General features: G+C 56.3%; 1 protein-coding gene across 5 annotated transcripts; it reads left to right on the plus strand.

The window, feature by feature from the left end:
• The first annotated feature begins 1,180 nt into the window (after positions 1-1,180).
• Gpsm1 (G protein signaling modulator 1) lies at positions 1,181-27,796 on the plus strand. Of its 5 annotated transcripts, none has more exons than XM_038336337.1 (14): positions 1,181-1,306; positions 8,272-8,493; positions 9,250-9,385; positions 9,620-9,762; positions 10,132-10,255; positions 10,502-10,617; positions 11,140-11,295; positions 12,111-12,219; positions 13,131-13,254; positions 19,039-19,109; positions 19,789-19,968; positions 24,178-24,334; positions 24,746-24,954; positions 26,355-27,796. In XM_038336337.1, the coding sequence occupies exons 1-14, from the start codon at positions 1,239-1,241 to the stop codon at positions 26,559-26,561; spliced, it is 2,022 nt and encodes a 673-aa protein (XP_038192265.1). In that variant the 5' UTR covers positions 1,181-1,238; the 3' UTR covers positions 26,562-27,796. The 5 variants fall into 5 exon arrangements, with proteins under 5 accessions (XP_038192265.1, XP_038192266.1, XP_038192267.1 ...); XM_038336338.1 differs by lacking the exon at positions 1,181-1,306 and adding an exon at positions 1,878-1,887; XM_038336339.1 differs by lacking the exon at positions 1,181-1,306 and adding an exon at positions 4,332-4,386.
• Positions 27,797-27,908: the final 112 nt, after the last annotated feature.

Genomic DNA, 27,908 nt, shown 5'->3' on the forward strand with positions numbered 1-27,908 from the left:
CTGCTAGGGACCATGCTGGAGACTTCAGCAACCGTGGGTGGTTCCTGGCCAGCCACAACACCCACCCTGCCTCAGCCAAGTGAGAGCAAGGCCTGGCTCCTGTGGTCCTTGGGGGAGGCGTGGGGACAGCAGCCAGCCAGAGCCTCCTCGCCCCAGGCACAGATGGTTCTCATTGCTCCTGCCTGTTCTTTCCTAGGAAAACAAACCAGCTTGGGGCCAACAGACCCGGTTTATCTCATGTTTGTTTTTGTTGCCGGTTTTCTTTGCCTGCCTGAAGGCACTGTGGGCTGCGCCCGCAGGGTCTGTCTAGGGTGACCTTGGCATGGTGTCCCTCTTCAGGCCTGGGGCCAGGGATGAAGAAAAGCTGCCCAGGAGGTAGCCATTTAGTGCACCCCAACTCATCCCTGTACCACTGAGGGTCACTGCTACTTTTCCAAGAATACTGAGACTGGGCTGGAGAGCCGAGCAGAGAGCTAGGTGAGTCCCAGGAGGATTGGTAGATGAATGGGTACCAGGCCCCTGGTGTTCTACCAGTATGCTTTCCAAATGGTTGCATTCACAGGTACTGGGGTTGCATTCACAGGTACTGGCAACATGAAGTCTGGTGGTAAAAGCCCTAGGAAGGTAGGGACTTGCCCGGGGCCCCACAGCATCCCCCTCCCCCAGGTCAGGAAGACCCGTATTCTCCTTAGCCCTGGGTGCATCTGCATGACGCCTACTCCACAAGAGGTGACAGGAAAGGAACAGGATGTGTGTGTGTGTGACAGCAAAGGCAAAAAAGAGGTTTCAACACCTCAAGCCAGAGTGTAGGATATAGTGATGTGGTGTGTGTGTGTGTGTGTGTGTGTTATAAGAAAGGGGGATAGCATGTAGGCACTCCAGGGGCTTACCAGGTCTTCTGCCAACAACAACAACAAAAAGGGCATCCAGCATTGCCCTCACTAAGCCTAGGACGCTCCCCTGCACTGGACCTCAAAGACAGGGCCCCGCCCACCCCGCGGAAGGCGGGACCGCCGCAGTGGTGGCCGGTGGGCGCCTGCCCCTCCCCACCCTCCCTCCGCCTGGCGGCGGTGACATCACGGCTCGGGCGGGAGGGGCGGTGGCACCCCAACACATCACTTCCTCGGCGCCTCGCGCGGACGCGCGGACAGGCAGACGGACGCGCGGACAGGCGGGCAGATCGGCGGGCGGACGGCCGCAGCGCGGGGCGGTGCTCCTGCTCGGCGCGTCCCCGACTCATGGCGAGCCCAGCCCCGCCCGCGGCCGACGAGCTCCCGGGCCCGGCCGCCAGGCGCCTCTACTCCAGGTAGTTCGAGGACCGGGATGGGGACGGGGACCCGAACGGCGGGCGCGGGCGGGAGGCTGCCGGCCCAGAACAAAGGCTGCGGCGGTGGCGCGCAACGTGGCCGGGGACGCGCCTCCCTAGCTCTGCGCAGAGAGCGGAGGGGACGCGGGGCCCAAAGATCGGCCCCGCGTTAGAGGGGCTGGGGGCTGGGTTCTGCCTGCAATCCGTCCCGGTGCCAGAGGGGCTTACGAGGGGGGGCGCTCCTCCACCGAGCTCTGCGGGCCCCTGAATAGCCAGAGTAGTTCGCCTCTCAAGCCTGGGACTGCCATGACCCGGTGCTGGGGTGACATGGCTACGATCCAGGCTGTCGTGATGGGGCCCTGCCTTCACTAACTATCCCCAGCCCCAGGCCATCAGGACCTGGGCCTCGGCCAGGCAGGTGGGTGTGCCTCCTCACAAAGGCTTTTGCCTTCCAGGCAGGTTCACAGGTGATCCAGCGGTCTGTGCTCTGTACCCACGCCTACTGGGGATGACAGGATAGCCCTGCTTCTGGCTGCGTGCCTCCCTGGTGACTCCGTCCTGATGAGGGTGTTCCCCATGAGGTGTTGGTTCCAGAAGTGGACTGTAGCCGGGATGCTGCCAGTTCACTCTGGCCTCAGGCTGAACTGGAAGGGCCTGAGTGCTGGGCAGGGTCTGCAGATTGTCACTAGCCCTAGAGGAAGGCCCAACTCCCTGCTGTGAGCTTCTGACTCCCGCCTCTTCTAACCCTTCCCCAGATCTGGGGCCTCCATGCTAGGGGCCAACCCTGAAGACATCTGCCCCAAGTGAGATGGCTTATCAGCTAGCCAAGCTCTGCCCAGTCCCACCCCCCAGATCAAAATGAAGGTTCGGTGGCTGGTGAAGAGAGGCTTGCCCCTCCCAGTTTCACTCCGCTGCAGCTCAGAGACAGTATCCCCATTGTGTGGTGTTGAAGATCAAGCCCAAGCCCTAGTCTCTGCCTCCTGGTTATAGTGCAGGGGTAAGAGGTTTGCTGGCAGCTTCTTCCTTGAGTCCCCTGGGAATGGAAGCTGTACAGGGTCACATTTACCTTGGGACCAGCCACCTGTGAGAAGGAGGTGCCACGAGGCAGCGTGTGTGTGTGTGTGTGTGTGTGTGTGTGTGTGTGTGTGTGAGAGAGAGAGAGGGGGGGGGGGGGGAGAGGGAGAGAAGGAAGGAGAGAGGGTGGGGGCACTATTCAGAGCACAGGTCTCCAAGCTGTGTCAGTTGCCCCCAGTTCTCCCTTGTGGTGACTCACTAGGCAGAATCCAGGCCCTGGGTAGCTCTCACCGGTTAGGGACAGTATTCAGGATACTGGTGGAGGCCCTGAGCTCAACCTGGCATCCCTCCAAGCTGAAACCCAAGCTGAGCTCAGAGGATTGAGCTGGGACCAGATTTAAGCTTGAGCAGCCAAGAGACCTTCCCACAGGGCCTTCCAGGAGGCCCATGAGCTCTTTGGTCTCCATGTAGAGGTCACAGCCAGGCCTGGGAAGCCAGTCCCTGGCTTTGATAGGCTGGGCAGATGTGAAGATTTGAAGCAGGTCTTAGAGAGGGGTCCGAAAAGAAAGGTCTCTGCCATCAGGCCCAACAACCTGTGGCTGCTGGAACTAAGAAGGAAGAGATCCAAGCATGTCCTGTCCCCACGAGGACCCTAGGGTGACCAGAGAAGCTTGCATGCTGACATAGGAGCCAGGACTGTGGCTGCTCAGGTACATGGGTGCCTAGGTGAACTGGATCCACCGTATCTAAGAAGTCCTGTGGCTTCTCTGGGCTGATGCATCCATCTTCCTAGGAGCATTCCCCACTCTCACTGACATCTGTCTGAGAGGGTTTCATAATTATGAGATGGGGCTGAGGAGCTGAGAAGGGCCACAAATGTGCCACCGAACTACCAACTCCGCGTGGAGTGTAGAGAGAGGCTGGCTCAGAGAGGCAGGGACTCTGGGAGGGGCGGGGTAGAGGAGGGAGGCTCTCTGTTGAGATTCCCTGGTTCACTAACACTGGGGCCAGCGCAGGGGCTTGGGATAGAGGGTTCCCAGAGAAATGAACAAGCAGCTAGGAAATCCCTGCAAATCCTCTTCTGGCCTCCCAGCCCCAGAAGGCAGCACATAGCTGAGTACCAAGTGAGGCTGGGAAGGGAGGAGTGGAAGGGGAACATGCATTGGGGTGGCCTTACAAAGGCATCCCTAGGTATGGGCAAGTCCTCTGTGGCTGCATGGTCAAGCAGTACTGGCCCCACCCACCCTACCACCTCTTTCTGTGTCTTTTCCCCCAGCACTGTCCCCCGGACAGGACAATTCCGTATCCTAGCCCCAGATAGCACTGCAAACCTGATCCTTTGGTACCTTCCTGAAGCTGAGGTCTCCCTTTCCCTCCAGCAGTTTGCTGTTCCCACCACGCTCCCTCCCAGCCTTTCTGTTTCTTACTCTCTGCCTCTTTCTCCAGCTGTTGGGGGGGTGGTCAGTGGTGGTCCTTCCTTGAGATACTGAACAGGGGGAGCTGGAACCGCTGTGGGCAAGGGGCTCTCAAACCTTTGGCCAGGGACCAGTGCTGGGTGACTGTTCTCTGGTGAAGGAGGCAGGACAAAGATCGGGTAGCTGGAACTGGAGAGCTAAGGGGCCAGCTGGTTGTAGGTACCAGAGGACACCAGGAGCCTTAAGAGGACAGGCAAGTGAGATCAGAAGGCCAGCGCGACATGGGCAAAATGTGTCTGGCCACTAGGGAGTCCATTACTGCTTCAGCGGCTGGGATACTGCATGCAGTACCTGGTTCCCGGTTGTTGTGATCTAGCATATTTAAGTGGAACAGCTCAGGACTGTGATCTTTTAAAGTGGCCTGGTTGGTGACATGGCTTGGGATCAGGACCTCAGTGTGGAGGTGGATCCGTTGGGGTGGTGAGGTGAAGGATCGCTGTTTACTTTTTCAGCAATAGGTCTGTCTAGCCAGATGACAAACCCCGGGGAGAAGTTACTCACTCCCAGGGTTGGGGTGGTGAGGCTGGTAGGAGACACTAAGATCGGAAACCCTAATAACTTCAATCCAGAACTTCAAGGGTAGGAATTCAGGTAACCCTTGGAGCAGGCAGGTCTTTCAGAGGCCTCAGATAACCCATCATCTGTTTGTTCAAATGGCTGTAGCCCCTGGGCATATGGACACCTTGACAGGTGACCGATGAACGGTCCCTTATGGGTCTGTGAGGTGATGTGGAAACACAGAGGTTCCAGGAACTTCTCTGCCCAGCCACATCAGACTGGCTGGCCCCAAGAGGACAGGAGGGAGCGAAAAGCAAAGCAGACATGTTAGTGGGGAGGCAGGGAGGCCCAAGAGAGCCCCCTGGGGGAGGGGTTCCAGGCTGTACCCTGATACTCTTGGCTGAGGCTTTCCAGGAATGGAACTCCTGTCCTCACAGAGCCTCAGAGCAGAACTGAGTTACCCAGGGTCTGGAAGCCCTCTCTACCCACCCTGGAGTTACCATCTCCAGGACTAAGAGCCCAAAGGGGAGAGCGCTAACCCTGCTGCCCAGTCTCTTGTGACTGCAGCTGTACCTCCTCATTCTCATCTCTGGGTTCCACAGCCAAAAGGTATATAGCTTGGCTGGAGGGCTTCCGGGGGTGGTCCTGTCATCACTGGGATGAGGCCAAAATGGGGCAGTGGTCTAGCAGAAGGCCTCTGAGAGCCCACCAGCACACTGCCCCCAGGCACTGGATTGGGCCCTCATCCTGTGGGCCTCTGTCCATAGGTGGGCATTGGTAGCTCCCCTCCATTCTTGGAGCCCCTCCCTTTGCCCTGGTTGGGCTGAGAATGTGTCTGGGAAATTAGAAGTTAAGAGGAAAATCTCAGCTTCCCTGGAAACAGCCTCTGCAGACCCCGAGTGGCCCTACACCCTGGTTAGACCTGGAACCTGGAGCTTACCTTAAAGAGTTGGGCGAATAGAACAGCAGGCAGGAGTCCTGCCGGGTGAAGAGGACTCCGTGTTCCAGGTCAGATGAGTTGCCCATGCCAGGATCCAGGGCAGAACAAACCCCAGGGGCTGGAGAGAGTGAAGAGGCCAAGTACCAACCTTGTCCAGAGTCCTAGCTTTCCCCGGCCGTGGGACGGGCTCTCCTAGCCAGCATTCCGGGTGGGAGGCTCCGGCTTTCTGCCAGCCTCTGTCAGCACATGGTGGGGTGCAGAGCTAGATTTGGGGGCTCTCATGCACTATCCCTATCCGTCTTTCACCTCTAGTGTTGCCAGCGGCAGCTATGTGCAATCCTAACACTCCTGAAGTCCCTGGGTCCAGGGTCAGACCTGCATAAAAGTTAACCAAAGGATTGGCGCCGTGCTCACTTCCCAGCCCCCAAGGAGGACAGAAGGGCAACAGAGGATTACCTCAGGCTCCCAGCCCCACCCCCATCTACCATAGTGCTCATCCATCCAGCCCAAGCTGCCCTTGATCCTTAGATCCGCGTCATATCCAGGGAAGGAGGGAGGGTGCTGTGGAAGAGCTTGGGGTCTCCTGGAACCCAGCCTTGGAGCCTGAGATTGGCACATCTCCTGGGATCGTAACCAGAGCTCCGTGATGCAGGCTGCCACCACGGAGGGCCAGCCTTTGGCCCTGAGCTTGGCAGAGAAGGCTGTGTGCAAGGTGGTCTATGGTGCCCCTCGCCCCCGCCCCCTGCTACTGCCTGTGGGCCTGGAGCTGTGGATGTATGTGCAGAAGATGCGCAACCTACAGAGAAAGAGGTGGGGACCAGGCAGGCACCAGGCTTCAGGGCTGGGTGCCTGGGTGGGTCCAGGCATGATTTGGGAGTGTCTTGGAATCAGGGAGGGACAGGAACCTGCAGAGAAAAAGGTGGACAGGTGACAGGTGTCAAGGTGGTGTTTGGCATGGTTTAGGGGAGTCTTGTAGGGAGGGGCTCTTTGTGTTCTGACCCGAGTCAATTCTCTGTCTAGTACAAAGTAACCACATTGATGCCCCTCCCGGCCTATTCTCCACGGCTTGAGCCCTGAGCTTCTCCCAAACTTTTCCTTTCTGGGTGCCAGATCTCTGGACTAGGAGGATAGCAGGGTGGGATGGCAGTTCCCCCCAATCAGCAGTACCCCCATGTAGCAGACACTCCTGTACAGTCCTCTAGAAGGACGGCAGAACAGAGCCGTATCTGGCTCCTTAGAACCATGGGGCAGGGACAGATAGGCCTTAATTAAGAAGCCAGAACTTGGCACTGGCCACAGGAGAGATGATGTCTTGTGGCTGGTTGCCACGGTAACCATGCCTCTTGTGGCCAACGTGGCATCTGATGGCCTTTCCCAGAGGGCTTGGTAAGATGGCTGTTGGGCAGTTCAGCAAGTATGGATGGGAGTCCCTGAAATAGCAGGGTAGGTGAATAGCCCAAGGGCCTGACTTCCTGGTGTCAAGGCCACATGCCTTTCCCTGACCCCTGAGAGGTGGAGTGGCTCTGCTGATCTCTGGGAGGAAATAGAGAAGTGTGTGTGTGTGTGGGGGGGAATCCAGGTGTGTTTGTAATGTCCTGCATACCCCTTTCTGATTATGTCGCTGTCTTCAAATGTCACGACTGGGCATCAGCCCTGGTAAGAAATGTCTGGACTGTATGTAGAAGGGGCAGGCCTTCACAGTCTCCCTATGGCAGACAGACCTGACAGACCCAGAGAGTGACCCTCACACTGAACAGGGTCCTAGAAGGCACAGCATGGGTGTGTGGTGAGCAGACTGGGTGATAGCCAGAGATCCCTAGCAAGAAAAGCCCAGACTGGAGCATGAAAGCAGGTACCAGAAGCCTGAGAAGTCAGAAGACAAGGTCTTGCCCACCCATCCTGAGAATTCACGTTCCATTCCCCTGGGGAGAGTGGAGGCACCTGGTCTTTTGGTGTCAGAAGAGAAGGGCAGGACAGCCAGTGGTTGGCTTCTGGAAAATCAAGGACCTTGCAAGTGGTAGCTGTACTGCAGAAAAGAAGTCATAGATGCTGTGGGCTTTGGGATAACACTAAAGGGGTTTGACAGTGTAGCGTAGTTCCCAGGGTGCTGGCGTGTGGGCACGGGCAGGGTGGAACTTAGAGCACTCTGAGCCCAGGGATGAAGATGTGTGGGCCAGCTTCTCATGACATTCTTATCTTAGGAAAGTTCAAAACACTCCATCTTCTTGATAACACAGAATACAGAGACTGTGTTTTGCAGTTTGTGTCAAAGAACCTTTGGTTAAAATGCTTCGCGTCTCTGTCCTTGATTTTTCTTTTCTTTTTCTTTTTCCTTTTTTTTTAAGATTTATTTATTTATTACGTATACAAAATTCTGCCTCCATGTGTGCCTGCAGGCCAGAAGAGGGCGCCAGATCTCATTACAGATGGTTGTGAGCCACCATGTGGTTGTTGGGAATTGAACTCAGGACCTCTGGAAGAGCAGCCAGTGTTCTTAACCTCTGAAGCCATCTCTCCAGCCCCTTTATTTTATTTTATTTTTTTTGACACAGGGTTTCTCTGCTGTCCTGGACCTTCCAAGTTCTGGGATTAAAAGCATGCACCACCACACCTGGCTAAGGAAGTGGGGCGTGTTTAAAGCATCAGAGTTCCTCAGATCTGGAGCTGTTTCTCCCGTCTGCAGCCAACCAAGATGGAGGGCTCACCTAGTGGTGGCGCACACTTTTAATCCCAGCACTCGGGAGGCAGAGGCAGGCAGATCTCTGAGTTCCAGGCCAGCCTGGTCTACAGAGTGATTTCCAGGACAGCCATGATTAAACAGAGAAACTCCATCTCAAAATAACAAAAACAAAACAAAAAAGATGTGGTCAGGGCGAGCTGAACAGCTGGGGCACTGTATCTGCTCGGAGACATGAATTCCCAGCAGGCGTATCGGTGACCAAAGCTGTGGCGTGGGCAACAGCTGCTGAAGCATACTGTCTCTGTTGTGACCACAGAGGGTCCCAAGGGACGGGCTGTAATACTCCTTCTTTGCCCAGGATGGAGGCTTCCTGTCTGGAGCTGGCACTGGAAGGCGAGCGGCTGTGCAAGGCAGGCGACTTCAAGGCAGGTGTGGCCTTCTTTGAGGCCGCCGTGCAGGTGGGCACTGAGGACTTGAAGACACTGAGTGCCATCTATAGCCAGCTGGGCAATGCCTACTTCTATCTGAAGGAGTATGCCCGGGCCCTGCAGTTCCACAAACATGACCTCCTGCTGGCACGGTAAGCACTGGGGAATTGTGGCCTGATGGCACTAGCAGGTTGGAAGGTGTGGGTATCTCTGAGCCTGGAGAGCCCAGCAGGTGGCCCTGACCTGAAAGGGGCATCTGGGAGCCTCTTAGAGGTCTGTATTCAAGTCAAGGGTACAGGTGTCTGTCCATGCGTTCTGTCTGGCCACCTGCGCCTGCTGGGACTCTTTCTCCCTGAGCCTATGTCTCTACCCCCTATAGCTGTTCCTTTTCTGTGGTCTTGAGTTCAGATTTACTCCTTCCTTGCCATCTCCTCTGTTAGTGGTCTTGCCCCCAGGAACTCCCTGCTCTCCCTGTGAACTCTAACCCCTTAAAGGTCTATGATCTCCCTCCTGCACACACCCTGCTCAAATTTCCCACCATTCCTGAGTTTCTACCCTGATGTTTTCAGTCTGACTTTTATTTTCTACTGTGTCCTACAGGGCCCTTCCCTTGTTCCACATTCAGCCCAGCTCCTTATTGAGACCTCAGAGCCACCCTGGCTTTCTACATTGGGACGGGGGAGGGAGGTGGGAGAGCAGCCCATCCTCCCAGCCCTGCTCACCAGGGAGCCCATCCTGGCCTCAACACTCGATCCAGATCTGGTGCTAGTGGCCTGAACAAGGGTTCGCGGATGGGCGTGTCGAGCTAACTCTCTGTTGCCAGGCCTTCTCTAATGCTTTTTTGGCCCTTGCTCAGCTCAGGGCCCAGCTAGACCCCTGCTTGCTCATCACTCTTTCCTGCCTTCTAGGGCCATTGGTGACCGCATGGGGGAGGCCAAGGCCAGCGGGAATCTAGGCAACACACTCAAGGTCCTAGGCCGGTTCGATGAGGCCATTGTCTGCTGTCAACGACACTTGGACATTGCCCAGGAGCAGGGGGACAAGGTGGGTTGTTGGCCCCTTGTATGTTCTGCCCTTCCCATTCCTGCTGGGGCTCTTAACCTCAAACATTAGCAGATAGAGCTGGCAGAGGATAGAAGGGACAGGGGGTAGAACCGGATTTGCCCTTCCTCAGGGACCTAGCAGGCCGGGGGACTGTACAACCCCTGCAAGTGTACCCCGGGGTGAGTTCTCTGGGGGACTATAGAACATGCCCTCTTATCCTGCTGCTGCCCACAGGTTGGGGAGGCGAGGGCCCTCTACAACATTGGCAATGTGTACCACGCCAAGGGCAAGCAGCTGTCCTGGAATTCTGCGCAGGACCCCGGGCACCTGCCACCTGATGTCCGTGAGACGCTGTACAGGGCCTCTGAGTTCTATGAGTGAGTGAATGGGGAGGGCCGGTGTCACGGGGCGAGGACTGGTGGCGCCAGGCTTGTCTGAACGCCCCTGTGTCCACAGACACACTTTGAGCCAATATGTGCCAGGCAAGGGACCGGGCAGGATCCCAGACACAAAATATCCCCACATACATCATCCCTTAACGCTTTGTGGCCACCCTTCCCCTCCCACACACCTGTCTGATCAAACCAGGCTGAGGCTCAGATGTCATCAGGGCCAAAGAAGCTATTCTGAGCCACCCTGTATCCTGGGGAAACCCCTCAGTACTTTCTGACCTCAGCGGGGAGAAACTGTAAGCTACTTTTCTGGTGCTGGGAAGGGTACCGCTCAGACAGACTTGATCCCCCTAGGAGGAACCTGTCCCTGGTGAAGGAACTAGGCGATCGCGCAGCCCAGGGCAGGGCCTATGGCAACCTGGGTAACACCCACTACCTACTGGGAAACTTCACTGAGGCCACAACCTTCCACAAAGAGGTGAGTTGGGCCTGGATGCAGGGGCAGGGATGCTACAACAGGAAAACTTAGGGTCACCCCTTAGAGTCCTCAATAGCCGGGCAGCCCCACTGATCCCCCAGCTCCTACTGTATTTGGTCCTGGAGTTCCCGTTTGCTCCCCTGGACACCCAGATCAAATCAGCACCTTGGGCAGGAAGGCATCCCTGGCTGTGTGTCTAGAGTTCCAGGGCTGTGTGGTGATTTCTGGGATTGGGTCTGTCTGCAGCGCCTGGCCATCGCCAAGGAGTTTGGAGACAAGGCGGCTGAGAGGAGGGCCTACAGCAACTTGGGCAATGCCCACATCTTCCTGGGCCGCTTTGATGTGGCTGCTGAACATTACAAGTAAGCCCTGGGTGCAGTGGATGACAGGCCACACAGAAATGCCCATCCCAGAGGGCAGCCCCAGGGTGCACTGATCACCAGGCTACAGAGATGCCCCTCGCATGCTCCAGGGGGATCACCCATCACTTAGCATTCCCAGGAGCCAGCCGGGGACCCTGGCTGCCCTGGAAAAGGCCAATTCATGAAGCTCGTGGTGTCCCCGACCTCTGCCACAGTATTTAGTCAATTGCTTCCTGGGTAGAGCGGTGGCCTGTAGACACAACAGGGACTTCAGGACTGGTCCTGCTGTGCGACCTATGTGCTCATCTGTGGTTTTGAGCTGTGGACACTTGGTCTCGGCTCCCCTGTGACGTGTCATCAGCTCAGTGATCAGCGGCCTTACCCGTTCCTTAGCCTATCCCACACACCCACGTGCATCTGGCTCTGCAAGTGAAAAGCTATGACCACCTGAAGAGAGGCGTCCCCGGGGAGGAAAGGAGACACTGCCACCCACCTAGGTACTGATTCTCTCATTCTACACAGGAAGACGCTGCAGCTGTCTCGGCAGCTCAGGGACCAGGCAGTGGAAGCGCAGGCCTGCTACAGCCTGGGCAACACCTACACGCTGCTGCAGGACTACGAGCGTGCTGCTGAGTACCACCTGCGGCACCTCGTCATTGCCCAGGAGCTGGCTGATAGGTGTGTGTGCCAACAAGGCCTTTGCTGGAACCGGTACAGTGATGGCCTGGGTGTGAATCCCTGCTCCCCTGCTACGACAGCGAGGTCAGAGCAGCCTCCCACCCAGGCCTTCCGCCTAGCCCTCGGGGACACAATTTAAGCAAATAGGTAAATCCAAGGCTTGCAGAGGCCCTTGACAGGACCTGGGATGGAGGAAGGTTTTTCCATCGCTTAGACCTGCATCCTTCTCCCCATGGCAATGTAAATCTCATGGCCTCCAATTCTGAAATAGTAGCCTTAGATGCATATCTGCTGTACCAGGCAGGGTCTCAGGGCCACAGGCCTGCGGCCAGCTATGGTGTGGGGTATTCTCTCCAAGATCTGCCCTATACCAAGGACTTTCTGCCCCAGGGAGGGGCAAATAATGGAAGTGTCCTAGAACTAGATAGAGACAGTGGCGGTACAACAATGGGAACAGCTAAAGTGTCTCACTTTGGACCTGGATGAGGGAGCATGGAGCAGGGAATATTACCTTGCTGGCCACTAGGGGGCGAGCCAGGCTTTGAGCAACAGAACCCAAGGGCTGAGCCCTGAAGGGCCTATGGAGGCCTCGGCTGGCCCCAGGATAAGCTGGTCACAAATTCAGTTGATCAAGTTAATTCTTTCAGCAAGAAAGAATAAAAATGCAGCTGCTGTGCCCAGGGCCCACGGGCCCCTTGGGCAGCGAAGGACTCGCTGTGCTGTTGGTACCTTGTGTACCAGGGTTGGGAGACGGTCAGGAACTTGGGGCCACAGGCAGTCCTGGGAGGCAGGTGTGACTGTCTAACCTTCCACAGGGTGGGAGAGGGCCGGGCATGCTGGAGCCTGGGGAATGCCTACGTGTCCATGGGGAGCCCCGCACAGGCCTTGACCTTTGCCAAGAAACATCTGCAGATCTCCCAGGAGGTGAGCTGGGCCCACTCCCCTAGGCCTCTGCTGGTGCCTCAGCAGCCTGTCATCTCCTTCTAGGAGACCCCACTGGCCTTTCTGAACACTGGGTCCCTGAATGAACAATTGCCACTCATGTGTACAGGGGTCAGTGGGTCTTTGGGGAAACAAGGATCTGTTTCCCACCCTTGGAGTGCTGGTGTCCCCTGTGTGGGGGACAGTGTTGGATTATGGGGATGCTGGGAGTAACCTCTTGGAGGTGGACCAGGGAGGCAGAGGTTCTACTGTTCAGGAACTCCCTGGACACATCCCTAGGAAGCTGAGTCTCTTTCCTCTTTGCTCAGTCCCTTTCTACTGTGAACAGGGTAAAGACATCCCAAGAAACCTGCTCTCCCTAACTAAGGGTGGGCCTCAAGCCCCCACAGCATCAAAAGGAGCTTCTGGGACACCCAGGTTCAGGTGGGAGGACAGGATGGTCTAGAGCAGAAGAGAGCCTGTCTGGAGGTCCCTCCACAGGGTGACCAGCCCCACATCCCCATGAGCCAAAGACTGTGGCTCCCTGTGTTCCTCATGTTGGACTTGTACTCAAGAGGCCCCCACTGGTAGAGCCTGAGGCTGGTGGAGCTGAAGAGACTGGCCCCTGGGGTTGAGACAGGTATAGCCCAGGGCAGGGACAAGCTGATGACTCACAGGGTGTCTCCCAAGACCCTGAGCACTTCTAGGGTGGACTAGAGGCCATCCAGAACACCTAGGAATAGACCTCTAGAATCAACTTTTGCTAGTGGGGACTGGCTCTTTAAGAAACCTGAGGGTCTGGGGTCAGCCTAGGCTGTCCGGCAGGCCAAGGATGGTTGCTGGAGCCCTGTCACCACCACCAGAGCACAGTCCCAGGCCTCACCTGTCCATCTACCCACCCCTGCTTGCTTCAGATCGGAGACCGGAACGGAGAGCTCACAGCTCGCATGAATATTGCCCAGTTGCAGCTGGCGCTGGGCCGGCTGACAAGCCCAGCAGCGGCAGAAAAGCCAGATCTGGCTGGCTACGAGGCACAAGGTGAGTTCTGGTCCTGAGGGCTGGGGTCTGCTTCTTGGTGGGCTCTGGCCTCAGCCTGAGGGACAGTCAAAGCAGCATCCAAACAGGGGTATGGTGAGAGAGAAACTCAGAGGAAAAGACATAGGGTTCAATCAACAGGATTGACCCTTGGTTCAGGGAACAGGGTGGGTCTGCCAGAAAGGGAGGCACTGACAGCTACTCCGTAAGGGGAGACCACTGCCCACTACCCACTGCCCACTGCCCTGGGGAGCTCACGATGGTAGGAGAGAGACAAGTGGACACAGAACTGTGTCACACTGTGATTTGAGGATAGACAAGGTATCCAGAGTTCTGGGGGCACAAACGGACCCCACTGGGACAAACCAGAGATCGGGGTAATTTAGTTGTTACTGTTCTGTTGCTGTAATGAGATACCATGACCGAGGCAACTCCCATGGGAAAAGGCATTTAACTGGGGGCTTCTTTACGGTTTCAGAGGCTTCGTCCATCATGGTGGGGGAGTGTGGTGTCAGGCAGGCGGGTGTGTTGCGGATAAACACCTAAGAGCGCACACCTGATCCAAAAGTTGTGGGCAGAGACAGCAAATGGACTTGGCTGGGCTTTTGATGTGAAGCCCTCGCTCTCTCTTTTTTTTTGTGTGTGTGTGTTTTGTTTTGTTTTTTGTTTTTTGAAGACAGTGTTTCTCTGTGAGGCATTGACTATCCTAGAACTCTTCTGAGACCAGGCTGGCCTTGAGCTCACAGTGATCCACCTGCCTCTGCCTTCTGAGTGCTGGGGCTAAAGACGTGTGCCACCACCGCCTGACTGATATGGGCTTTTGAAACCTCCAAGCCCACTCCAAGTGACCCCCTCCTCCAATAGGCCACACCTCCTCCAACAAGGCCGGCTCTTAATTCTTCCTAAACAATTCCACTACCTAGGACCAAGCATACAGACATAGCCTTTAACAATAGCATGCAAAAATAGCCTTTGAGGGTTAATCCCATTCAAACCACTCCAGGGGGCAACTGAAAGATGTGTGGCCAAAGTGGTAGTCAGTAGCCAGGAACACCAATGACAGAGGGATGGTAGCCTGTTCTGCACTGTCCTGAGACAGCAAGGACCTGTGGTCACCTAGAGCCCCTCCCTCCCTGATCCTGGTAGCACCACACGGCTGATGGCCAGAAGGCAGGAAATGGCTCCTTCCCAAGCAACCCAGCAGCCAGACTGTCCATCATCCTGCTCTATAGGAGGGGCTTCTGGGAGGCTGGAGGGAGCCAGTCAGCGCCTGCCTGGAGTACTAATCAGGCAAAGCCACTTCAGTGACCTCATTCAGACTGATGATTGTCCCCTGCAGGTCAGACACTTAGTGAATGGAAAGACAGACTGTTCTCCACAAAGCAAATACATTAATACGAACAAAGGAGGGGCATGGTGGATGCAGGCTGCTATGCTGGGTTGGCTTCTGGAGGCTCGTAGCTGCTCCCTCCCCCACGCCCCATTTCTTGAGTTTGCCAGGAGTGGAGCCCCAGCTATTCATGAGTCTTCCCAGGGGCACCCACTGATTCCAGCTCTCAGGATGTCCAGAAGAGATACTTGCTACCATGAGAGCCCCTAGTGCTTCAAACCCTGGAGCTTTCAGAGTAGACCTGGTGTGGAATATGAGACTGGGAACAGGAGAGGAGCAAAGGCTTCTGGGACCCTCAGCCATTCCATGTGGCAAGGAATTTAGCGGTGAATGGGGTGGGATGGAATTGGATGGTGTGGGCCCATGGCTGGGGCTTTCCTGGAGTAAATAGCTCTGTATAGATCTCTTGGCACAGCCCCCAGCCTGTGTACCCTGAGCAGGGCTGGGCGGCTTCTGGAAAGAGCCCCACAGAGGCGGCCAGCTCCTCTTCCTGACTCTTTTTTCCTCCTCCAAGCTAAGGGAAAAGGGAGGGGGGAGTAAGTCACGAGTGAATGGCCAGGGACAAGGCAGCTCTGTCCTTCCCACATTGGCTTCTCTGCTCTGCCCTGCATGCCAGACCCTTCCCAGCTGGGGCCCCTGGACGTCTCCTCCCCACAGGGCTACTTGTGGCCAAAGGCCCGGGCCCTGGACACTGGAGAAGTTTATCCTCCAAGGAGGACATCAGGGAGAAGGGAGCTGGTGCCCTGAAGTCCTGGGATGCAGCTGCTGAAGGCAGGCCGGCACTGTGAGAGTCTGGGTGGCCCTGAGGGAGACCCCCACTCAGGTGAGCAAGGAAGGAGCAGGGTAAGGAAGCCAGGAGAAACCTAGACTCAGCTGAGACACTTGAGAAGGGCTGGCCCTGCCTCCTATAAACTGACCAGGAGGTAGACAGGTGCTTACCCAGTAGTTCTGGTTTGGGGGGCTCAGTGGACACCCCAAAGGGCACAGACCCAGCAGGATTGGGGATAGATGGCCTCCTGGCCCGGGGAATTCATTCTGCTAGGGCTGGAGGGAAGTCACAGCCAGGAGAGATGTGGCCTTCCGTTGTTAAACCCAATCTGGTGTGGTATTTACATGTGGGTGTGGCCCGTGGGACTGTAGCACAAGGCACTCATTGTGGCCTTGCAAAAGTGGAGTGATTTGAGTGGATCGTGGGGGAAACGTGCATTTGGGCTTTGGGCAGTGATCCATGTGTGTTTTGAGCTGAGTAGTGTGTGTTTGGAACATGGTGTGCACTGTAGATGTAATGGTGGCCAGGGGGCTCGAGGCAGGAAAAGGTTCAGGTTTTCTCTCCAGAGCCGATGGGTGTAAACAAGGGACTCGTTTGCAGGAAGACAGACTCCTTTACCTCCCCTTGGTGGTGCCTTCTCATCCAGCAAAGCAGCAGCCCCAGCCTGCCCTAGTCGGTGGGGCACTACCCTGCCAGCTGCTTCCCCTGCCCAGTCCCTCTGGTTGTGTGGCTGTCTGAGACCCTTATAGCATACTTGGCTATTCTTCCCATGCCACCCAGAATGCAGTGGTATGGGGAGCATTCAGGCAGAGTTTCCGAGTGACCTTTGGATGAGCATGCAAGGAAGAAAGGGAGCTAGTCCTGACCCCTGCCAGGCGTGATGGGTCTGGGCTACCCAGTGCACACAGTGACATGGTGGAAGCCCTCTGCTCTTGACAGTCTGTGGCCCTTCTAGTCCTCTAGGCCCAGCATTGTGGTATGAACACGGCAGCTCACTTTGGGAAATGCACTAGGGGTCCTTCTCCACTTCACGGTCAGGGATGTGCTTTGTGCTTGGTGTGGTGTCTGAGGGGCAGTGTAGGCTGTGGGCTCTAGACTTGGCCCTGGCTGCCATAGTCCTATGTGTGTCATTACCCCATCTGGGAGGCAGACCTGCTGAGAGTTGACAGCCGGTCAAATTGCCAGAGTGCTGAGTCTGCTGCACAGATATGTCTGCAGCTGTTGGGGGCCGTGGAGAGGACCTACGGACCTGCAGACTCAGTAGACGGGAAGCAGATCTAACCAGGGGCTCACTGTGTTCCCTGGCATGGAGAAGACACTAAAGGGTCAGGTGAGAGACTGATGTAGGTCTGCTTGGAAGAAAAGAGCCAGTTTTTATGTCTGGAGGTAAAACTACCACTAGCAGTAACCATGGACAGGGAATGGGGTGCCTTCCTTGTAGGGAGGGCTAGGACAAGGAACACACATACGTTTGGATGACTTTCCCTCAGACATAGTGGTCAGGAGCCTTCACAAGACAGTAACTGTCCACCTTGTGTGTGGGTAGACATAATAGAGAAGTTTCAAGACCTTGTACTGTAGGTGGGGCGGACAGGAAGCTGAAGGAGGGGTTAGGGTCTGAGGCCTCGGTGGAGGTGTCTCAGCCAAGGAGGCCTGGCCATTAGTACTGGCCGTACCTGACCTTTTTGACTCTAGACAGAGGATTCATTTAGCTGGGTCCAGCGGGCCTCTCCCTGTCTCCACAGGAGGATGCCCGTCCTTAGCCGGCTGCGTGCTGTGGTTCAGGACTGCTTAGTCACCGCCACAGCTTGTGTCCACCCATGCAGCATCGCAGGAGAGGGCCCTCTGCTCTTCAGAGAACTCATCCTGGTAGTCCTGTCAGGACACATGGGGACCCAGATGTCTCTATGCTCTCTGTGATAGACTTTCTCTTCTAACCTGGGCACAGAGTGGGAACCAAGTGGCCCATGGCTGCTGTAACTGCCCCTGTGCCTGAAGGTACAGGGGCTGCTTGTGACTATGGGGAGCTTGTATTGAAAACAGGAGAGAGAAGGCGGGGCCCTCCTGGATGTCCAGAGCCACCCCTGTGTGTGTCGCTTGTTTGTACCCTGTGTGTCGGTGCCCCTCCACCTTACATCCCTCTCAGTGGCTTTCCCTCCTGGTATGTTTTATTTCTGAACCTCTCGAGAGCAGGACACAGGTTGTCTCTCTCAAAAAAACCTATCTTGGACAGCAGATGGAGTCACACATACCTTTCTGATGGCCTTCCCTGTCTCACTGGATGTGTGATGCACTGTGCTTTCACTAAAGGGTGGTCTGGAGACCTGGCTTGCCTTGCACTAATTCCCACTCCTCCCCTTCATTTTGATTTTTGAGAATACATAGCCAAGGGTGACCTTGAAGTTGCTGCTTTCATGAGTGCAGCGCTGACCACTTGGTCACACAGTGCAGCAGTGGCTAGGTCAGAGGGTAGCGGCCAGCTCCCCACCCCGTCCACCACTGGCGTTCATTCACTCAGTACCCCTCGGTGGTGAGCCCTGTAGGGCGATGGCAGCATCAACCCAGGCTGGTGCTCCTCGTTGCACTTCCTGCCTCACAAGCCCCATCCTGGATATGCATGCACTGTTTGACGTGCTCGTGAGCAGTAGGTGTCCAGTGCCTGTCTGGTGACTGAAGGATGCTTGGCAGACCCAGTGTGGGGTGGGAATGGTGGCAGGAATGTTGGGCTGTTAATGAGGTCCTGTTCTCTGTAGCAGGCCAACAGGTCCTTTGAAAACTGGTACATCACGGGCAGGAAAGAGGCTGGGTCTTCAAATATCCAGGCTCACTACACTCCTCTCTTCCCTCCTCAGGATCTGGGCCCTCCCAATATTGGCCCTTACCCAGTGTCCCCCTTGAATTGTTCATTTGTGGCTTGGCTGACCTGGCTGGCTCTCCCAAGACCTGGGTTTTACAGGTAGTCAAAGCAGCTGTCTAGACCAGGCTCACTTCCCCAGTCTCCTTCCCATCACTGCCTGTGCTGGGAAAGACCAGGGTGAAGTAGCTCCAAACCCCACCTAGAAATGAAGGTCGGGGACCCCTAGGGCTGATGGTAGCGCTCCTTCCCACCCAACTCTGGTTGTGGACTTGAGGGCTGACGATATGTCTCCTGTGGGAGCCCAGAGCCTGCTTCAAACCATCTGCTAGGCCCAGGGACCCAGAGGTTCCTCTCTGCCTCATCCCCATGTGGGTGCAGAAGGTCGGTTAGGGAGCTCAAGAGTGGCTTCATGGAGGGGATGCTATGGATTACACAGGCTGCCTTCCAGGAAGAAGGGATGGTACATGGGGCATCGCTTGACAGAGAATCCCTTGTTTGTTGGATGAGGGGGACACCAAAGCTACCCCTGCTACATCCTTCTTGGGGCCACATTTGTCCTTAATCCTTGCCTGCCTTGTCTGGTGCCCACAGCCTAGTCTTTTACACGATCCAGTGGACACTCAGAGACTCTATTTTCTTTCCTTCCCTGCACAAGATGGGATTTATGAACTCTGGCCCCAGGGCGCAGTACCACTGTGTTCTTGGTCTCCTGGGTCCCTTGCTTGGCTAGTGGCCTCAAAGCTCAGGCTGATGGGCTGTGATCTCTTCAAGGAGCTAGACCCAAGAGGACACAGAGGCTGAGCGCCGAGACCTGGGACCTGCTGCGACTTCCCCTGGACCGGGTGAGCTGGGGATCAGGACTGGTGGCCCAGGGCCTGAGGAGCAGATGGCAGTGGAGACATGGTCAGCATGTGGGCTCTAGGTTAACGAGCCCCATATGCAGTGTGCAGTGTTTGCTGAGCTGTCAGCACCCTCTTAAGGGCTCTGTCCCCTGGGAGATAAATGTCCCTCCCCCAGCAGCCTGAGACCTTACAGGGAGCCCATCTGTCCTCATTGCCCTGTGTGTGTTCCAACTCTATTCTCGGGCATGAGCTTTCCCTGGGTGGCATGTCCAGGGTTCCTGTCTGCTCCCTGCCACTGGCCTGAGTCTGGGGCGGAGGACACAGCTATTATTGTTGAAGAAGCTGGTGGGTTTTGTCAAACCCCAGTCCTAGGGGACTAGTGTGGGTGTTGTATGGCCCACAGTAGCCTAAACTCTCTGATCTTCTAGTTGTAAATAACTTTTGGGGCATAACATGAGTTCAAGCTCAGGAACACCTGTGGTCACCTCTGTTGCCTAGCATTCGAAGGCTGGCACTACTCAAATGTCTGTCTGTGCCCTCTCTGCTTCGTATTCTGTCCTTCAGAGACTGAGTGCCTACTGTGTGCATCCAGGGAGGTGGGCAGCTGGGCCAGCTGCTGAGAGGGAACTTTGGTTTCCAGTTTCCCTGGCTCGTGTCAAACCTGCCTTTCCCTCTCTAGGAGCAGAATGGAGACACCCACCACACAGGGGACTGGAGGGGGCCAGGCAGGGACTCGCTCCCTCTCCCCGTGAGGAGCAGGAAGTACCAGGAAGGGTCAGATGCCATTGAGAGGAGACCACGGGAGGGCAGCCACTCTCCACTGGACAGCGCTGATGTGAGGGTCCAGGTGCCTCGTACGGTAGGTGCCTCCTGCGTCGAGGGAACAGTTGTGAACACTGAGCCCTCCCTTCCCTTTCTCTGACAGACCAGCCTTGTAGCCTGGGGTGGGGGTGGGGTCAAGACTGAACCCGTTACTGGGGAGGCAGAGCTGTAAGCTGCTGGGCCCTCCACCTCGCCTTGTGCAGTTCAGGCACTCTGTGGGGTACAGAGCTCATAACTGCACCTCGGGGAGCCCCCGTAGGTACTCCAGGTCAGCCTTCCTGGAGACATGCTCTGTCTCTGGGCCTAAGTTTCCACCTTTGACACTGGTCTTCAGGTGACCTCCCTCTGTATAACAGGCCCCTTCTTTGCCTTACTGGGACCCTTGATACCTGGCTGTACAAGCTAACGGAGCTGGACTATACAGCCTTCTTCAGAGATTCAGCCTTCTTCCGTACCTCAGCAGTCACCTTAGAGGCTCCAGAGTGCCTGGACACAGGGGCTCTAGTGGGGGAGTCCTCTGCTTCGAGCACAAGTGGTACAGCCTGTACCCCTCAATGTGTCTCGGAGTCTAAGAGGCCTCCTGGGGAGTGGTGGCCCTGAGCTGAGGGACGGGAGAGGTGGCTGGAGATGGATGGGAAGTCCCCAAGCTTGCCCATAAGGCAGATCCCCAAAGAAAAGACCTTAGTACTAGGGGCAGTTCAGTGTGAGAAGGGGCACATGCGCCAACCCTGGAGTTGGGGAATGGCATCATATAGGGGAACATGCTGGGTGGCCAGTGCACAACTGTGGAGCCAGGTGTGGAAGGAACAGCAGAGAGCATCTTCCCAGTTTCCAACAGGTCTGGGCTGGGAGGTGCCACTTACTCCAACTGGGCTTAGCATTGATCAAAGCTAGACTGGAGACCCGGTAGGGGGTTGGTGTCTGGCAGTCGCTGACAGCACAGCCTGGATGCCCAGATCTGAGAGCGCTCGGCATTTCTGGCAGCACACAGAAATGGTAAGATGGGAAGTTCAATGGCCAGTTACAAGACTGGTCGCCAGCGGGTGGAGGGTGGGGCCTGTCAGGGCCAGTAGGTGCCCACTGTGCCTGGGCAGTATCTTCAGGCACTGGGAGCTGGTAGAGGTCCAGAGGCAGAGAGTCTGTATTTAGGCTTAGAAGTCCCTGTGGAGGGCACTTAGGTCCTGGGGCTCTAGGAAGTAGCTTACAACACCCTCACCCTGCCACAGGCTCTGGCGGCCTGTGCTGCGTAGGGGCCTTGGTTATTCTTAGTGCCTGGAGCCCACCCTTCCTGCCGGGGCGGCTGCCTTCAACCCCACGCTCCAGCCCACTTTATTCCAATCACAGGGAGGCTTTGCGGGGGGAGCTATGAAGGAAACACATAGCCTCTCATCCATGGGGCTTAGAGGAAGGTTGTGGTAGAGCCAAGGGGCCACCCTGCAAATGTCAAGGGCTGCCCAGGTCGGAGTGGAAGTTCATCTGGGGTGGCCTCAGGAGCAAAGCTGAGGGAAGAGAGACTGCTTCTCCCAGGGGCCCAGATTTAGCTTTGGAAGGAAGCCCAGGGGCCAAGGGGTTGGGTGGGAAAGGGCTTTCAAATAAGCTGTCCACCCCCACAGCCTTTAGCTTGCCCACCCACAGGCCTCAAGGGGTGTGCTCTGTTGAGCTGGGGGAAGCCAGCTCATTGTTGAGAGAGAGAGAGAGAGAGAGAGAGAGAGAGAGAGAGAGAGAGAGAGAGAGAGAGATTGCACACTCGTGAGCTGCAGCAGGGAGGAGGGTGGGTGCTAGGGGAGCCCAGCCTTCTCCCTGGAGTGTGTGTGTGTGTGTGTGTGTGTGTTCAACCACTTGTGAGCTGCAGCAGTGAGGGCGGGTACTAGGAGAGCCCAGCCTTCTCCCTGGATCCTATTTAAGCATCTGGAGAACACCGTGGGTCCCAGCAGCGGCAGTGAGGAGACACTTGGCACTTTGGGCAGGTGGTAGCGACTGTGCCTGGCACCTTGGCATCCTGCCTGGGTTGCACGTGGCCTGGCGCCTATACAGCTCCTGGTTGCTGCTGCTGGAGGGAGCCTGTGATTCTGTGTGAGTGTGGGTCCTTGGGCATGCCGGGACTTCAGTCAGCCAGGGTAGGGGTGGGATGGCCAGAGCTGTACACGTCTCTAGAACCTGGACTTAAATGAAAGTAGTCAAGATTGCAGTCAGACCTTTGGGAAAGAGCCAGAGACTTGTGGGCAGGGGACAGGGGACAGGGAGGCCTTTACAGTCCTCACAGGACCCTCTCAGACATGAGATCATGCTCCTGAGGGGGATAGGGGGGAGAGCAAGGCAATAAGGGAGCCCAAGTCCCAAGTCTCCAGCCTGGGTATGGTTCTACTATATCTTGACAGTTGAGTGAGGGCAAGAGGAGTCTTAGAACATTAGAACAAGTCCTTCCCTCAAGTTCTCTCTCTCCCTCTCCCTCTCCCTCTCCCTTCCCCCCCCTGTGTGTGTGTGTGTGTGTGTGTGTGTGTGTGTGTGTGTGTGTGTGTGTGTAAGAACGGGAGGATAGCATGGAGCCACTCTATACTGCAGCTTGGACCCTGCAGCTATCCAGTTCTCCAGACATACTCTGTAGCCCCTACTCCTCGGAGTGCTGGCTCAGCCCAAGTGCTGCTTGTCCTCTGGCTGGGGCTGTGTATGTTAGCCTTCCTTTGCTTACAGCTCTGGTTTTTCTCCTGGCTCTGACAGTGTCAGGCTGCAGGGCTCATTTAGGCCACAGAAGGACAAAGCCTGAAGGAGAGCAAGGTCAACCCGAGGTCCCAGATCCAGTAGGGTCTCTTTGCCATATCACTGCCCTGTCCATAGCTCCTGTGACTGGGTTGCATTGTCTTTGGAGTCCTGAATCTAGTCCTATGTTGGGGTTGTCTACCCGGACTGCTTGTATCCATGTCTCAGTTCTGTTCTTACCTCTGTGTGACCTTGGGGAGGCCATACAACCTCTGTGTCTGTGCCTCTATGGGCTGGGCAATCCCAGGCATGGAAAGTGCCCCTTATGGTAGACATCTTCCTGCATTCTGAAGGCCACAGCTTTGCAGAATCAGGCCTTCCCAGGCATTGCTTCCTTGCTCTGTGTGGACTTTGATGGGCTAGAGGCAGGTTCCAGCTTCTTGCAGCAGGTGGTTCTGAACCCTCATTCTGTCCATTGCCAGGCTAGGATCCTGGACCAGGCTTCTGAGACCCAGCCTACAGAGTAGGCCTTTCCATCCAAGGTTGTGAAAGCTGAGTCTGGGATGGTACAGCCTGCTCGGGATTCACAGACCCAGACTCTCCCTTTGGAAGTAGCCTCCCCCACTCAATGACTTATCTGGACTCAGGACAGTCACCCGTGACCTAGGCCTTAGACTAGACCCCCACTCAGCTACCCATATATTGAAGGATAGATCCAGAGCCCAGTATGGACTCCAGAAAGTTCTTTCTCTTCAGGAAGGAACTCTCAACTTTGTTCCCATCCTCAACCCCAGGCCTTCTGCCCTCCCCCCCCCCAAAGTTCTTTCTCTTCAGGAAGGAACTCTCAACTTTGTTCCCATCCTCAACCCCAGGCCTTCTGCCCCCCCCCCCCCCAGCCAGCTCTCAGAAGACCTAGGGGTGTTAAGTCTTCCTCATACATTGGCCCTCACACTGCTTCTGTATTCTGAACTTGACATTGGTCTACGATCTCTGTGTGGCCTAAGCCCAGAATCAGGCAAGAAGACTATCATCTCCCCACCTGGGTCTCCATGCCCTTGGTGATAAAACCTATGGATCCTTCTATCATTGCAGCCAGATTGGCCACTGAGGTCACATAGCTAGTGGCCATCCTGGCTCCATGCTTGCAGAGGCTGGCTCACTGGACATTGGAGAGTGACAGGATTGGGGGCCAGGTACAAATGGAGCTCTGTATGACTGACAGGGCCCTCTGGGGTGGAATCCATTCCTGAAGATAGTGGTTTCTGACCTGGGTCAGCTCGGGGAAAGTCCAGGCTGAGGCTGGGTAGGGGTAGCCCAGGCCAAGGTAGCAGCAAGACAGGAAGTGACTGAGGCTGGCTGGAGGGGTGACAGACACAGAAGTGGGGACAGGAGACAGGCGGGTTTGGGGGCATCGTGTCATGGGGGCGGTACCCTGGAAGGTCCTGAGACCTTGTCTTGGGAATGTGTATACTTAGGATGGGCAGCCCTGTCAGTGGGTCTAGGACACTGAGGCACTGAGGGCTAAATTGGGGCTTCCCTTCCTATCCAGGGTATTCCCAGGGCCCCATCTTCGGACGAGGAGTGCTTCTTTGACCTGCTGAGTAAGTTCCAGAGCAGTCGTATGGATGACCAGCGCTGCCCCCTGGAGGAAGGCCAGGCAGGGGCTGCTGAGGCCACAGCTGCCCCAACCCTGGAGGAGAGGGCAGGTGAGGACAGATCCTAGGTGAGCCCACCAGCCAGACCCAGCATTAATTCTGTTAGCCCCCAACAAGCCAGTCTGGGGGGCAGGGGAGGCCAGCTGCAAAGTGCCCCATCACCTAGAGCTCCCTCCACACTTGTCCCTGAAGCTGCATCCTGGGAAGTATGTAATTACCCCACCCTGAAGAACACACAGTGTCTATGCTTCTCAGCCTTTGAGCGTGTGGGAGGCCAAAGCTTTCTCCTGTCAGCTCCTGAAGTCCTGGGAGGCAGGGCAGGGGCAAGATGGTTAGGAGCAGCCCCAGGCATAGAAGACTTACTGGGGCCGTATTCCCTTTGAAGAGAGCTGGGCCAATTTGAGGTGCCAGCATTCCCAGGGGTCGCCTCTCCAGGCCTCGCTTTCTGCTTGTTTCTTGCAGCTCAGCCCTCCATGACAGCTTCACCACAGACTGAGGAGTTCTTTGAGCTCATTGCCAGCTCCCAGAGCCGTCGGCTGGACGACCAGAGGGCTAGCGTGGGCAGCCTGCCTGGGCTACGCATCACCCTCAACAATGTGGAGCACCTCCGAGGCGACGGGGACCCCCAGGAGCCAGGGGATGAGTTTTTCAACATGCTTATCAAGTACCAGGTGGGCCTGCACTCAGGAGACAATGGGTAGGGTCTCTTCTAGGCCGGCCTTCTGGTGGTCCTCTGCCCGCTGCAGTATAGACATCTAGCAGGCCCACAGCAAGCTCTGGTCTCTCTCTCTCTCTGGCCTTGTTTGAGGGATGCCTGAGGGAGACATAGTAACAAGCTGGTGATAAGGAGTCAGGGACCAGCCACGCAGAGGCTCAGGCCTGAAGCCCTCCTTCTGCCAAGGGGCTGAGCATGTCCTGAGACACCAGCCTCAGCACATTTTGGTGCCAGAGGTCAGCCTGGGTTGCCAGGTCCCCAAATCCAGGGATGTTTACTCCAGCTTCCACATCTGGGCAGAGGAAACTGAGGGTCAAGTGACACCCTGGAGTTGGGAGGGAAGAAGAGCTGGGGTGTTAACAGCTGGCTGGAGAGTTAGGGGCAAGAATGGCTACCACTATGGGGTTGACAGGTAAGATGGAGAGCCCAGACCTGTGAAGACAGAACCAGGGAGGGCTACCCATGGATGGGCTTTGGTATATGGGATGGGGTAGGGTTAGGGTGCTGCTGAGCTGAGCCACCTGCCCAAGGCCTGGCAGCACAGAGGTGGGTGGTAGGGTCCCTCTGTAGGCCAGCTGCCCTCTGGCTGGAGCAGTATGTATGTGGTGGGGCTTGGTCAGACGCAGGAAGGGCGGGGGCCGGCACGCCACCTCTGCATCAGGCTAAGCTTCCAGATCGATGTTCGTTCTCACAGAGACAGAACCACAACAGCATCCAGACAACCTCCTCTAAGTCAGCTCCTCCCGAGAAGCCCCGCCCACTCCAATACTTGGGCCATCAGCTGCACCGGCTCCAGTCCCTTCTGCTCCAGGCTCTGAAGAAAATACAAACACCTTTCAGGCCCACATCGGGACAGGCAGAGCCCGTGGTGTCAGCTGATTGATCCAAAGGAAACTCTTGGCGGGGGTGGGGGTTGGGGTGATTTCCAAGGAACAGGCTCTGAGCTGTGGCCTCTCCAAGGGCAGTCCAGGGTTGTGCTAGGTTCCAGGGTAGTTTTAGGGGTACAGTCCCTGGATCAACAGGTTCCAGGAGTTGGCTGCCTAGTAGCTTCTGGCTTGTTCTATGCCCAGAATATATTATCCAGCCCTTTCTGTTTGGTTGGCCAGCCACAGCTCTGGAGAGATGTCATCAAGAGACATTGCTAGGGCAGGGAACCTAACGCTATCCCAGAACCAGGGAGGCAAGAGGTGACTGAAAACGAGTCCCACTTCTCCTCTCGAGTAGTACACTACTCTCTCGAGCCAGTGTTTGCTACCCTTAGATTTTTCAGTAAGTCCGTTGCCCACCCAGTGCTAGGATAGGCCCTCCAAAGGCCCAAAAAATGTAAGACCGTCAACCTCCACTGTGTCTGCCCAGTCCTCCAGGATTGATGACCAGCGCTGCCCACCCCCGGATGTGCTGCCCCGAGGCCCCACCATGCCTGATGAGGATTTCTTCAGCCTCATCCAGAGAGTGCAGGCTAAGCGGATGGATGAGCAGCGCGTGGACCTTGCTGGGAGCCCGGAGCAGGAGGCCAGTGGGCTGCACGAGCCCCGGCAGCAGTGTCCACCAGGTGCCAGCTAAGGCCTCACCCCTCCAGCCAGGCATGCCCTGCCCTGGACTCTGGGGACTCAGTTGTCCACAGTGGCCATAACCCCTTGATAAGCCAAATCATCCCAAGGCCATGATGGAGAGCCAGCTCAGCCCCCAACCCCTTCCCACTGAGCCAGATGGTGGGCACCCAGCCCTCAAGGAACCCCCATCCCAGGGTGGTGGGCTCAGGTTAGAGCTGCTGTATGGGGGAGGGCATGCTTCTGACCCCATATGGCCCATAGCTTCCTGCAGACCCCGCCCTACCCTGCTCCAGGCTGGGCCTTCAGCATGTTGGCCCCAAGCCCCGGTGCTGTCCAGACCCTTCTCCCTCAAGCCCTGCCCTGCCAAATGTGAAATTCTGCCAACTTCCCCAAGCTCCCCAGGGGAGCCTCAAAGACTCTTCTGGGGGCTACAGTGGCACGGCATGTTCTGTCCCCCAGCTGGTCCTGGGATGGCTATGCAGGAGGTACACTCTGTATTCTGCCTCACCTCCCCAGGGCAGGTCCTATTCTGGCCTGTCTGTGCCCAACTCCACTGCAGGAGATTGACATCTGCAAAGTCCAGACACCCTGACCAAGTAGTCCCCAGCCTTTGAGGAAAGATGAACCTTCTCCAGCAGGGGGACAAGGCAAGCTTCCAAGCTAAAAACACAGGCAGGGTCTTGTCCTAGAAGGACTTACCCTGCTGGGTGGCAGTGGGTATTCACGAGGTATCTGCTTAGCTAGATCCTCCAGTCCCCTCAGTGAACACACACCCCTTTCTACTAGGGAAATGGTACCTTGGCTTTCTCCTCAAGGGATCCAGCTGCAAGATCTGAGTTGGACACAGGGCACTGTAGTTGGGGTGGAGATTCAGGCCGGACTGCTGGGGCATCCATGAGACAGACCTTTGGGGACTATAGTCCCAGCTCTTGCCTGCAGATCCTGCAGGTAGCCCTACTGGAGGGTTCTGTACCCAGGGCCTCTTACCCTGCAGCCTAGGAGGGGGCTGGGGTAAGGGAAACTGAAGGGCCAGCCCTGTGATCAACTTCTAAGAGGCAACAGCACCCCAAGGGCAGAACAAATACCAGAGCACAGGGTCTTGGGCGGGACGTAGTGGCCGCCTGCATACTTGAATGTACATGCGTATTTATTGCTCACACGTGTTTGCCATGTTATCCACGGGTTCTTTCCAACCCGAGAGGTACGTTTTTGTTTTACCCAGAAATAAAGCGTCTGCCAAGTGAGTGTGGCTTCTGGTGGAATTTGTGTCAGTTGGCCTTCCCAAGACATGGGCTTGGCTTGTCCAGTGCAGTGTCCTCCAGCATACAAGCCATCTGAGATCATGAGGAGCACGCCC

The sequence above is a fragment of the Arvicola amphibius genome, chromosome 7, assembly GCF_903992535.2.
Source record: "Arvicola amphibius chromosome 7, mArvAmp1.2, whole genome shotgun sequence".
NCBI classification, from domain to species: Eukaryota; Metazoa; Chordata; class Mammalia; order Rodentia; family Cricetidae; genus Arvicola; species Arvicola amphibius.